General features: G+C 39.2%; 1 protein-coding gene across 7 annotated transcripts in view; it reads left to right on the top strand.

Annotated features, from left to right (window-relative positions):
- cep112 (centrosomal protein 112) overlaps nt 1-13,749 on the top strand; it is a 147,328-nt gene that overhangs the window by 81,394 nt on the left and 52,185 nt on the right. For all 7 annotated transcript variants that reach the window (XM_017451134.3, XM_017451107.3, XM_017451124.3 and 4 more), the window contains 2 exons: nt 3,157-3,264; nt 8,907-9,089. In XM_017451134.3, the coding sequence (XP_017306623.1) occupies nt 3,157-3,264; nt 8,907-9,089 (291 nt within the window). The remainder of the gene's footprint in view (nt 1-3,156; nt 3,265-8,906; nt 9,090-13,749) is intronic.

Genomic DNA, 13,749 nt, shown 5'->3' with positions numbered 1-13,749 from the left:
TCAGATTTTATTTCCTGGTATTTACATCTAGATGTGTTAAACAACATGAAACATAAAACCTTTAGTATCAGACCACTCAATTTTTAGGAGCGCAAAAGTATAGGAACAGTTAAGTCTTGAGGTAAATTAAAGTAAATAACACTTGGTTACATATCCCTTGCTTGTAATAACTGCATCAAGCCTGCACTGCCATCACCAAATTGTTGGTTTCTTCTTTTGTGATGCTTTTCCAGGCTGAAGGGACGGTATGTTATTAAACTGATATTATTCTGTAGGAGGAAAAAGGATTCTGGTGTGGGTATTATCTAATGTGCGAACACTGTCTGGCTCATGCCAAAGCTTTTTTTATAGGCTGGGCAACAAAATACACATATATGTGATGGCAAAATACACAGAGAACATGGAAAATCAGAAACAACCAGGTGTTTTGGTTGGTTCTGTACACCAAGACTTGTGTTACAATTGTTTAAGGGAGCCCTTAAACTGTAAATAGAAAAAATAATAAAATGTAAAAAAAAATAAATAAATAAAAATACACTACCAGTCAAACGTTGAGACACTCATTCTTTATTTTTATAGATTTTTTTCACCACATTTTAGAATAATAATGAAGTCATCAAAACTCTGGAATAACACAAATGGAACTATGGGATTTATGTTGTGATAAAAAAAAACTCAAATAAATCAAAATAATTCAATATTTTAGCATCTTCAAAGTAGACACTTTTTTGCATAGAATTTCCAGAAATGTATTCTTGGCATCTTCTCAACCAGTTTCTCGTGGAATCAAGAATTGAGATGCGTTATATACAGTATTAAAGGAGTTCCCACCTATGCTGTACACTTATTGGCTGATTTTCTGAATATTTTGCCCCAAGTCATCAGTTTAAAAAATATTTTTTGTAGATAAAATGTTAGGTATCTAATGAAGAAAATGAATTTGTTGGCACAATTATATTTTAACACAGATTTCAAACATTTAATCACACCGCACACATACACACACACACACACACACACACATACATATATATATATATATATATATATATATATATATATATATATATATATATATATGTATATGTATATGTAAAATATATATATATAGAGAGAGAGACAGAGAGAGAGATGTACCGATACTAAATTTCTTAGCCGTTATTCAGAGTGATATCAGCAAATACCGATAGTTTGGTGGTTCTGCCTTTTATACCTTCTTTTAGGTTAATAATAATTAATTCCACAATTCTGAAAGAAATGCAAATAAAAACTTTATTCTCTCTATTTCAACAAGTTGTTTCACAGTAACTGGTCTCATAAACAGAAAACACATTACTCTAATTAACATTAACACATGAACTAAATTCTGAAGATTAAATTAAATCTGTTGAATGTTATTAATTCATATTAACATTGACTGAATTCTAAAAAAAACCTCCTGTTAATCTTCACATTCACTCACCACAAACAAAAGCATTTCTACTTCATCATTGACATCAAACTGGTAATATATAATATCAACTTTTTTATGTATTAACATTAACTGGATATGAAATACACTACTGATAAATTTTTCTGTGCAATATATATATATATATATATATATATATATATATATATATATATATATATATATATATATATATACCTTTTTTGTCAATTCATCCTCATTGAAATATTTCATCAGTGTACTGGTGCTTTAATTCGGCACGAGCAGTGTGGCAAAAAAAAGAAAAAATTGGACTTGACACTGAAACTCCTGCTTCACTGCAGCAGCGTCCGGTGTAAAATTTTTAGCAGTGCAGAGTTTACAGAGCTCACAGACTGCGGTTTTGTCATCATGGTGACCCAATTCAAAGTAATTCCACAGAAGAGACATCATCTTTACACACAGCATGAAATCGATGTGTTTTCCCACCCTCTTTTGATTGACAGGATATAATCAGCCCTGTTCATTGGATGTTTCTAAACGACCGTTGGCGGATAGCATAAAAATTGCCTTTATCGGCTGATACCAATTATTGGCTGATACATTAGTGCATCGCTAATATATATATATATATATATATATACATACATATATATATATATATATATATATATATATATATATATATATATATATATATATATATATATATATATATATATATATATTTCAATTTCACCCTACACCGTGTGTTCTGAATTTTGAATAATGGAGCATAATAGCAGGTATGTTCTTTATGACACGTGACATTTATTGAAGCTTCTATCAAAACCCGATGGTGCAGCCAAGTGTTTGATCGAGCGTTTAATTAGGCCACGACAGTCTGCAGGCCTTGTTACTGAGGTACCAGTGCTCACATCCTGCTCCCAGATGTTGTGACAGAGTACAGGGGACCTTCTGAGGCGTCCTTGCTCAACCTCCTGCCTGAGCTGCCTCCATGTCCCTAATGTGATAGTGCTTGGGGCTCCTCTAACTGTCACAACAGACTGTATTTTATATCAGACTTTCACATTACGAAACAGCTCCAATCAGAGTCTCCGTAAAAAGCATCTGTCTTGCATGTGTTCTGTGCAAAACCAAATATCTAGTCAATTCAAAAGCAACCATAAAGTCAGAGACAGAGGTGTTGCTGGTTGGAAAGTCTCAAAGTTTAGCAGCAGTCAGTGTGAGACAGAGGTCAGTGTCTGTCCAAGTTTGCTTTCAACAAGGCTTTCAAAATTGTCATAAATCATCTTATGATAACTAAAAGACACATGCAAGACATAAATTATCAAATTAAACGGATCAAATTTTGTTTTGCTTTGGTTTTTATAGTTACAAGGTGAATGTCGAAATTCAGTGAAACCCTAAGTGCAAAATAGAGACTTTCAAACGAAGCTGACTAGATTTACAGCTCTAGCTTTCAGTGATTTTAAAGGAAAAGCCCTTGAGTATTTTTAGGTTTTTTGATTGTCAGTGACCTCCTGTAGGCCTGTGTTTCACTGCTGTAGTATGAGGCGAGATCGCTGACCTATGACCATCAGTAAAATTTGTTTTCATTCCTTACACATTCGGAATCATCCGAATAGTGTTTTTTTTTTTTCAAGTCAAACAACTTGATGTCAAGTCTTATTGGGTCTCGACTAGGACAGCTGACATTGTTACACTGACATGTTTCTTGGTTCCAGATGGAAAAGGTAGAAGCTGATCTATCCCGTTCCAAATCACTGAGAGAGAAGCAAACAAAGGAGTTTGGCCACCAACTAGAGGAGCTCCAGCAGAAGTACGAGCAGCAGGTTAGTATTGAAACAGACTCCTTAAGAGTCCTTAATTTTTCAGTTTACACCTTGGATTGAGAAAAGAAGATGAAAAGCATTGTACTCATCTAGAATTACGAACACATGGGGATTTATAGATCACTCTCGTAGATTGACACTCATTATTTTGGCGTCCAGTGTGAGGAGGAACAGTGTTTTGCCTCTGGAGAAGATGTCATGTTATGACTTTGTATGTGGGTGAGTGCTGATTTTTAACTAGAAAGTTAAAAATCCAATAGTCTTTAAACTTCCAGACTCTGTAGTGTGTTTCCGAAATGTGTGATGTCATTTCTGTATAGGATTTTATGTTTCCTGATCATATACTCCTCCAGAATTGAAGTCACATGTTCTTTCCAATCAATCTTCTTGCATCTGGTGATAAATTGGCATTTTAAAATAAAACCACTCTTAATTAATCTTCTAAAATGATTGCGTTATCATTAGTATGTTTTCGTAAGGTGTGTGCAACCTTTAATATGTAATTTAATGTCACAACATGAAAGAAGAGTGGAACAGAAGGAGATTTATTGATGGATAATTCATTCAGGAGTTTCATTACAGATTTATCTGTGCGTCTGAACTAGCTGTGCAGACTAGCGCGTTGCATCTCAACGCTCCTCAGGAGAATTAGAATAGCCTCCACTGTGAGGATATGATCACAAATAACTGTGTTTTTAAGAACTCATTTCTAAATTTGCACAGAGAAAATGGCTTGGAGCTTGCAGTTGTTGGGAAGTAGTTTGTTTTTAGGCAAATTTGAGTATGCACCTGACTGTAGCAACAAAACATGTAATGTATGGAGCAGGTGTCTCAGTCTCTCTCTGACTTTCTGGCTTGGAGTTTGGCTTATCATGTTCTTATGTCAGAATAGTGCCTATTAATGAAGTTGATATACTTGAACACAACCAAAAGGAAAATTAGCTTTTTCAATCATTTATTCAATAGAAATATCAATAGATGTGATATTCTTCTGTGGAAAATGTAAGTACACCCTTGCCATCGGAAGCTAGTATTGCCCCCTTTAGCAGAAATAACATCTTGTAGGACTTTTGCATAATTGTCCACCAGGATTGATGGAATTTTTGACCGCACTTCCATGCAATATTCTTTCATTTGCAAGATGTTTGAGGGTTTTCTTGCATGTACTGTCAGTTTCAAATCCCCACACAACATTTCAATTGGATTCAAATCTGGTCTTTGACTAGGCCATTCCATAACCCTCCATTTCATCTTTTTGTGACATTCCTTGTTGGATTTGCTAGTGTGCTTAGGATCATTATCCTGTTGAACAGTCCACTTTCAGTTCAACTTCAATTTTGGACAGATGGCCTTTGATATGATGCAGAATTCATAGTTGAATCAGTGAATGTGAGCTGTCCAGTCCCTGAGGCAGCAAAGCAACCCCAAACCATAACATTCCCACCACAGTGCTTCACAGTTGGTATGAGGTGCTTCTCCTGAAAAGCTGAATTTGGTCTGCGCCAAACATGTCAGCTGTTACTGTGGCCAAACAACTCTATCTTTGATTCATCTGTCCAGAGCACATTATTCCAAAAGGCCTGGTGTTTGCCGATATGCTCATTGGCAAACTGTAGTCTTGCAAAGGCTTTTTCCTGGCACGCCTACCATGCAGCTCAAATTTCTGTAATCTCTTTCTGATTGCAGAAGCATGCACTTTGACACCAACAGTTGCAAGACTTACTAGCTGATCTTGTGATGAAATTTTGGTGTTGCTGGAGACTGCTTTTTGAATCAGATGGTCTGCTCTTGGGCTGAATTTGCTGGGACGGCCAGTCCAGAACAAATTGGTGTCATTTGAAATCCGCACCACTTGTTGATTATGTTAATTACAGTGGAATGGTGTATTTCAAATAATTTGGAGATCTTTTTAAATCCCTTGCCAGACTCATAGGCACCCACAACATATTTTCTGAATGCCTTATAGAACTCTTTAGATCTTGGTATGATGACACCACACACTTCAATAGCAAAGGGAGCACCAGACACTAGATGTGAGGGGGGCATAAATAAGACAAGTTCCATCTGAACTCCCTAAGCAGGTTCTGATCACTGGCACCTAATCTTGAACACCTCATTCTAATTTTATGGATTTGAAGGTAGGATAAATGTAAGGTTGTACTTCCTTTTTCCAAGTGATTGATCTGTTTTTTGTTAATATAAATTGTGAAAATTACTACAAATTTTTACACGTTATTTGATAGTGTATCACCTTTATTAATAGACACTGTTTGAAAGAGGATCAAATGCTTCTTGTGCAAGTATGTCAAAAAAGCCAACAATTTCCATGGGGTGTACGTATTTTTTCCACACGACTGAATGTAGCTGATGCAAATGTAGAAGTCTCTGTTTTTTTTTTCTTGATCTTTCATGAATTTACTATGTACCTAGTATGAAAGGTTTAAGATTTGTAGCTAATATCAGCTTTATCCCTCACTACGTATCTAAATCCTAAGAGCACGTGGCAGCTGTTGTTGGAGAACATGATTAATATTGAAAAGCCTTTAAAACAGATATATTTCTCTACACATTTTTTTTAAAAAACACCGTCCACTTTGCCTTTTCCTCCTGTCATTCACTCACATTTATTGCCGTGTCAATTATTCGAACTAGTTTTGAATGGAGATACGCTACGACTCATGATATCTGATAGAAAACAAAATGACTTTTTTAATGATATTTAGCTACATGTGAGATGAGGTTGTGAAGCTAGCATGTTCTTCAGTAATCACTCAGGCAGTGCAATCTGAGTGGAGATGTCTTGTCTTTTTCTTAGTAGTGAGAACGTCTTTGAAAACCAAAGCTACATCTGTAATGATGTAATATTAGATGTTTTCTAAAATAAAAAAAGAAGGATCAGAAACAGCTTCTAGAACTTGTTCATTTGAAGCATCCTGTCCCACGCTCTGCATGACTTTTATTTGCCTCACCTTTTTATTTCGCATGAGAAAGTCTTTGAAAACTAAAGCTAGATATCTAATGATGTAATGTTAGACGTTTTCTAGCATTTCCTTAGGTGGCGGGGGGGGAGAAAGAGAATGTAAAACAACTCCTATAATGTGTTACTTTGAAGCAGACTGTCAAAGGCTTTGCAGAACTTTTTTGACTCACCAGCAAGTAAAATGTCTTTAGATTCACATTTATTTTCTTCCAAAATATCGTAGTATTGTTCCAGCGTCTTTATTTCATTCAAAAGGCAGCAAATTGTTGTCCTTTAAGACAAGCCGGTAATAATGCTTTCATTTATTTGTAATGAATTGTATTAATATCCAAAACGTCAAGGGTTCATCAAGCATACTTATTTATTTGTTTATTATATAAAACATTAACAGTTCTTTAATGGAATCAATCTCCTGGACCTTTTAAAGCCAACATGTCCAAAAGTCCTCACTAAAAGTATTCACTGCAGCATTTTTACCTTAAATGATATGTGGGTGAAGCTGAAGTGTTTAGCTATGCTGTTATGAGCATTAAGGTCAGGTTGAGCAATTCATGTGGGTGCAAAGGGGCATTCCCAAACTTCCTCAGTGGGACTTTAAAAGAGAGGAACTGCATAGAAGTGTCATTCGTTCATGACCTCCACCCTGCTGCAGCATCACAGCCAAGACTCTGAGAGGATGAAACAGAGTTTTCCATTCTGTCATAACTGTCAAGTAACTAATCCAATCTTTAGATATTTACTTTTTAGATCTTAAGCCATGGCACAAACATATACTTCATCTGAAAGGCTCATTAGCACACAAGCAAGGAAATGTCTCTCTCACACATTCTCTCTCTCTCTCTCTCTCTCTCTCTCTCTCTCTCTCTCTCTCGCACACATTTCTGCATTTGGAATAACAGAACAGCTCAGCCGCTTGGCCCCAAATTTCCTCCTTCTGCATGCCAAACCCCTGCTGAGAGCAGCCAGACTCTTCTCTTCTCCCAGTCCACGATCTTCCCCAGGGAGTCTCCTCGGCTGGGCCATTGCCGCATTACCTCAGTGCTAATCATGTCTATCCCGCTGACAACAGGCATTCAAGCGCAGCCGCTTTAAGAGCTTGGCACTCGGTGGACTCCTCGCTGTGACGTTTACAATAAGGCGTCTTTGTTTTTCCTCGACCCATCTATTTCTGTCGTATGCGTTCTCTTCTTCCTTTGGTTGACATACTTCATGACGGATCTCCATTTTCACGTCCAACACGATTTCAGTCGAAATTGTCGCAAGAAATCCTCCTTGCACAGCTGGGATGTCATCGATACTCTGTCATCGAACTTAGAGCGCACAACGGAAGACCATGCGGAGGAGATTTCAAGTTTGCGACTTGATACTTCTATGTGATGTACCTGCCTCATGATGAAATAAGAGATGTTATGCACGGTATTATTGCCAAGAAAGAAAAAAACAAGAATCTGACCTGATGTTCCATCCTCCGGCCTTTACTCAGTCATTTGCCCAAGCTTCTTGCACCGAGTCAGTGTGAAGTGTGTGTGTGTTTATCTATTGCATTCTAAAATTAGAATAATTTCATCCCGAAACTGACAAAAGCAAAAGGGTTTTTTTTCTTTTTTTTTTTTCTGTTGCTGAAATTGAAAAGCTGATGCCATGGGGCTGCATTGAGTAATTTCTTTGTGGCCTTCTCTCCGTCTTGCTGGGGGGAAACTCTGGCTCTTTGCGGCAGCCCCATTCATCACCTGCTCTCAATAGCAGCGTCGCAGTCTCCTGCTAGCGAGCAGGCCAGGTAGGGTGCCAGGATGCACAATGTGCTGGAGATTAGTATCAAAGCTGGGGGGACTGGGTCCTTCCCGCGCCGGCGGGGAGTCAGGGCAGGACCGGCCAAGGTCATCGTCCAGCCCCAATACCCCCTCTGCACTACCCCTGTCCGCCCCCTCCCCCAGTTGATTAGAGGAGTAGGATCTGAGCCTGGGAACCTAAATCGCCGGCTTCTCAACACCCAGCACCGACTCACGACACAGCAGGTGGAGAACAGCGAGATAATGCAACCGGTCACTCTTGTGTCTTTTTTTTTTCTTTTCCTAACACTTTGAGGATTTGGACACTTTTCCTCGCCTTGCGTTTTTCCAAACCAAATTTTTTTTATTTTAATAAGCTTTTGAGACAGGGGACACTTCAAAGCTGTAGCCGGACAGCCAGGGGTAAGTGGACACTATAGTAGGGACATACCTATATAATGGATTTCAACAAGGATACTGCTAGTTACAAATTAGCTAGCTGACAAAATATTTTTAAATTGTTGTTTTCCCTTTCCATATGTTTGACACACCTAGCTAATAACGAATCTAGACGTCCCCCTAAGCTGGTCGTTCCAGCCTCTCTGGCATTGGTTGCATGGGATCGGTTTGTATAACTAGGCATATGGCTTCTGAGACACTTCTAGACAAGTTGACTGTTTATAAGCAGCAACAACAGAAGAGGGTGGAGATAGTTGGACCTATGAGGTAACAGTGATGCAAAAATCGTCTCTGGTTTGTTACGTAGCGAGGCTAACACCAATTTTTTTTTTCTCTCGTCCCCCCCCCCTTTTTTTTTTGCTGAGAGATGCGCAAGTTGTCATGACGACAAGGATGTACTGCTGATGAAGTCTCACTCCTTGTTGTCCAATCAGATTATGGAGCTGAAACTGCAGCACGAGCAGGAGAGGACACACCTACTTCAACAACACAATACTGAGAAGGACAGCCTGGTCCAGGATCATCAGCGGGAGATTGCTAGTCTGGAGAAGCAGGCGCGGTCCGCCATGGCCCAGCACCAAGCACAGACCCAAGAATGGAGAAAGCGGGACGGACAGGTGTGTGGTCTCTTCTTTTCCATATCACCATGTTTTGCATATTTGGTTTGCTATTAACCATTCCATTTATCCCCCCCCCCTTGCTTTCGCTAGTTTTTTTTTTTTTCCTGCTTTGCTAGCTAAGTATTCGCTTTATCTATGAAAAATGTTATACATATTTTTACAGTAGGAGATATTTAAAAATCCGTTTTGAAATTTAGCGTGATGCTTGATCGCGAAAACTTCAGTGCCACAAACTGTTCAAAGAACTATTTGCAATAAAATTGTGCAGAAAATAAATCTTCTACAGATTTTTCGTTATGCAGCGTATACAGTGTTTTGCGCAAGACTTAAAGGAAGAAATTTAAAAAGCCCCCAGCATGTCAAACCACTGGTTGCCATAAAAAGTGGGCAAATCTTCGGGTGCAGTATAGTTCAGGCCTTTTGTTTTTCACTCTGGGTTGCGTTTTCCGTTCTTTTATTCCAGCCATTTGAGCCGGGTTGGCATGAACTGCTGCGTCGCGAGCCACTGTGCACCGGCTGGGCGCATTAGCTGTTTCTCGCGCCGCACTGCAGGTAGCCATCATCTCCACATAAGGAGACGCTTATACTCTCATTATATCTAACAGAACTATTTAGCATATATTAATGACAGACTTGGAAAGGCTGACAGAAACCTCTGTTTTGTTTATCAGCGGGTTTCTCGTGGTTACTCCACCAAAGCCCGTTCTCCTCTCCAGCCCGGCTATCGCGGCGCCTCTGTGGGAAACCATTTGACAGCCGAGTCCCCAGCTGGGGATGTATTCGGCTCTTCAAACCCTGAGATGAAATATAAATTGTCAGCATGGCTAAAGCACGTTTATTAGCTCTTTACAGGAGAGACGTCCAGCAGAGCAGCTTCTGTACAGAGTTCACTAGACTGGATGAGAAAAGCTTGGGAAAGTCTTCTATATGAAACATCGCGCATTTCAGTGCCATTTCGGTCAAACGCTCAACCACGATAAACCAGATTTTATACAGTAAATGACATATTAATTGTCTGTACTGGACTACTGCTGTTTTAGAAGCTTTAAAAGAGAAGGGAACCTGATCTGATCAAAAGAAACCTGATATGATCGAATGAAAGCGTGTCAAATATAATGCACTCATGTATTTAAAATACATTTTTATGTCCTCTGTCTACGCAGCATCTCTTCAGAACTAACAAACATTACTGTACTGATTACTGTATTAGTGCTTCCTCTTTCATTTCAGTGACAGCTTTTTCTTTTTTATCAAAACAAATGGCTTTTTTCTATCCTTTTCCGTGTTTCCACACGTAGTATAAAGCCATTCATCCAGCACCTTATCAGTCATGTCATTAGCGAATGTGGTGGTGTGGACAGGCCGCACAGGATGTGAATCCACGGGAAGGAAATTGTCTGCTACAGCGAGAAGCTGCCAGTGGCTCAGATCCCCCCCCATCATTCCTAGCCTGAAGAATGCGCTGAACAATTTGTCGGAGCTCGAGAGAGGAGGCTTTGCGGTTTGGCTGAACACGTCCCTCCATGTGATGACGTTTTTTTGTTTTTGGTGAGAACTTCGGCGAACCTCAACACCCTTCGTCACCGTTACAGTTCTCCACAATCCCAGCACGGTGTCGAGAGGCAGCAGAGTTTCATTTTCCTCCTGACGGCATGAATCCCTCACCGACAGCAAGCCTCTTTAAACCATCAGATTTACATTTTCAATTTTTGGAGCGATCTAAAAGATAAATGACAAACCCGAGCTCAAAAAATGTCAGTCTTCTGAGTATCTAAGTGCCAGAATTTTTCTTCTTTTATCATAGCAGAAAAAATTTGACATGAAAGTGATGCCTGGTGGGTTCGAGAACTTTTCTCTAAGTCCTGTTGCATTTCAACCAGTGACCATCAAGCTTTCTCTCGCCGCTCGATGAAGATACATTTTTCAGCTACTGCTGACAGGAAACTGGCTGCCTCAAAGCTGTCTGAGTGAGATAAGATGGCCTTCTCTTCTCAAGAAGGCATATTTTCCTCTAAGAGCGTCTGAGAGATGGAATTCATGAAAGAAGAGAGAAGATGGTGCTGACGAAGCCTTCCACTGGCTGCTTTATTGAGATGAGATGTTCAAGTGGAACACATGGTGCCTGGCTGATTACACTATGGATCTCGGTATGAGGATGATTGACTGATTGATTGAAAATATTGACTCAACAACGATAACTGATGAAAAAGTAAAAATTTTTTTTTTTTAAATCCCATTTTCACAGCAGTAACAAAAAGCGACCCAGCCAGACCCAGCTTTCTTTCAAATTTGGAAAGTGAAAACACATCTTTCACGTACACTGAAGATGAGTCAGTTAGACTCATCTCCTGATGTCATCAGCACAGTTTGGATGTAAAAGGAAGTTCAGAAGAATAAATTATTCAGGAGCAGAGCTTTGTTTTCGTGAGTTTATGAGTGGGTTTGCCAAAGTCCAGCACCGTTACCTGGCCTAGATCTCAACGCTGCTTCAATCTTAGTGCCGTTTCAAAGAAAACTTGCAACCTACAACAACGTACGGCCAGTGCTAATACTGTGCTGAAGGTTTTATTGATCCATGTCTTGGTTTGGAGTCTTTGTTTAGATCGCTGAGGGAATGAGCTTATATCCTTGTCCTTGGGCTGAAGCTGGAGTATTCAGTTTCCTCTCAACCTGGAATTTCTGCTTTGGCACCCTCCAGGCTCCTAGTTTCCTCAGTCTTTTTGAAGATGAAAGGGGCGAGGCCGAGAGTCAGTTGGCAGCCCATCCAGGACAGTTCCCAATAAATAGTGTTGCCTGCAGCAAGTGTGCTAATACACAACTGGCTCCAGAGACTGGAACTCTTTCCTTTACATGCATGTTTATGGCACACTGTTATGAGGAATCTGTGTGCTTTAGAACGATTATTTAATGAAGAGGAAATATTTGAATCATGCCTTATCGTTTGTTTGATACTTAACTTTGTATCATGTTCTTTAAGTGTTCTTTGGTATTCTGTTTTTTTTTTTTTTTTTGGGCTTCGGGAGATGAAAATTTTTCGTTTTATCCAGTACATTTGCTCTAGACATCTGCCTCTCCAACTTCCTTGGAAGAGACATTAATTTAGGTGGAATATATGAACAACAGATGTTTTGTTTGGTCAGTCAATCCCATTACTATATTTCCTGTGTTTCGGCTGCATTCAGAATCGTTTTCATTGCTGTTTCATTTGGCCCGCGTCTCATTTTCCCACTTTTTTTTTATCCTCGAGAAATTCTTTCTCACTCTTATAACATAAGAGTTCAAACAGCATGCGGGGAGAATCTGATTCTTGGAATATTGCACGGGGGGCCTCTCTGCAGGCTCTCTGCGGCCGTGATTGGCAAATTAATGACACTGACACATTTTTCAAGGACTTCATTCCCAAATAAGAGATTAGGCCAGAGTACATGATAGCTAGTGTGACGGAGGAAATCAGGCATGGATATATTGATGTACGAGAAAAAACAAACTCGTTAAGTAGGGTTGTGCAACATAAGCTGAATAGTTTATATCGAGACCCAGGGATTTATGTCATTCTTGCCACTTCCATCATTCAAGAAAAAAAACACCAAACACATTCAAGGACACCTTGGGAGAATGTTATACAATGCTACAGATGCTTTCATACATGATTGCAATAGCATTTGGCAGATGCCCTTATCCAGAGCGAGCTGCATTTATCTCTCTTTTTTTTTTTTATACAACTGAGCAATTGATGGTTAAGGGCCTTGCTCAAGGGCCCAGCAGTGGCAGCTTGGTGGGATTTGAACTCATGACCTTCCGAGCAATAGTCCAATGTCTTAACTAACTTAACTGAGCTACCAGTGCCATTTCAAATAGATACCGAGTTTAAAGGCTTTTCTGTGAGATTCTGTTGCCTGCAACTCTCCTTAACAGAGAGATTTTTTTTAAATATTAAATGTGATTAACCCTTCAAACGCCTGACCTGGCTTATTATTTGAATTATTGATTTGAACTTTAATTATTGAATTATTGATCATATACGATTCAGCAACTCACTGAATGAATTATTCGATAACTGCAGTAGAAGTAATAGAAAATGTATGTAGTTCAGGGAGTGTGGTGCAAATCTGGACACCGTGATTGGCCTTGGGAGCTGTGGAATTTTCGAATCTGACTGCTCAGAATGCGTTGATGTATTTTCTGTAACAGTTCGGCTTTGACGGTAGTTTGGCTGCAAGACGAAGCACAGATTTATATTAACGTGCTCATTCTAATACATTATCATTTCTGTAGCAACAACTAAGTCACTGGGACTTGTACGGTGGATGCTTGCACTGTGCATATGGTGACGCTTGGAGACGTTTATTTAATATTTACAGGAAGAGTCACTCGCGTCAGCACTTCGTACCCGAGGTAAAGCTGTTCCTTCACGCTTTATGCTACAGGAAAGTGTTCAGGACAGACGACTTTGCATTTTAACGTTTCTTGTAACATGACAAGCTGCTTTTTGGTGTGTATTACTGTCTTCAAGAGAGAAAGTAAAGAAAGTAATAACATAAACGACTTGTTTCGTGGACATTCCACAACATTTTATTACTGAATGAATATAGAGTATGTTTCTGTGCCAAATAGATCTGATAGCTGTAGCAGTGATGTTTTTGATGTTTTGCTTTCT

Source organism: Ictalurus punctatus, chromosome 2, assembly GCF_001660625.3.
Source record: "Ictalurus punctatus breed USDA103 chromosome 2, Coco_2.0, whole genome shotgun sequence".
Classification (NCBI taxonomy): Eukaryota; Metazoa; Chordata; class Actinopteri; order Siluriformes; family Ictaluridae; genus Ictalurus; species Ictalurus punctatus.
The sequence above is the reverse complement of the archived record's forward strand: the minus strand, read 5'-3'. Positions and strand labels throughout refer to the sequence as shown.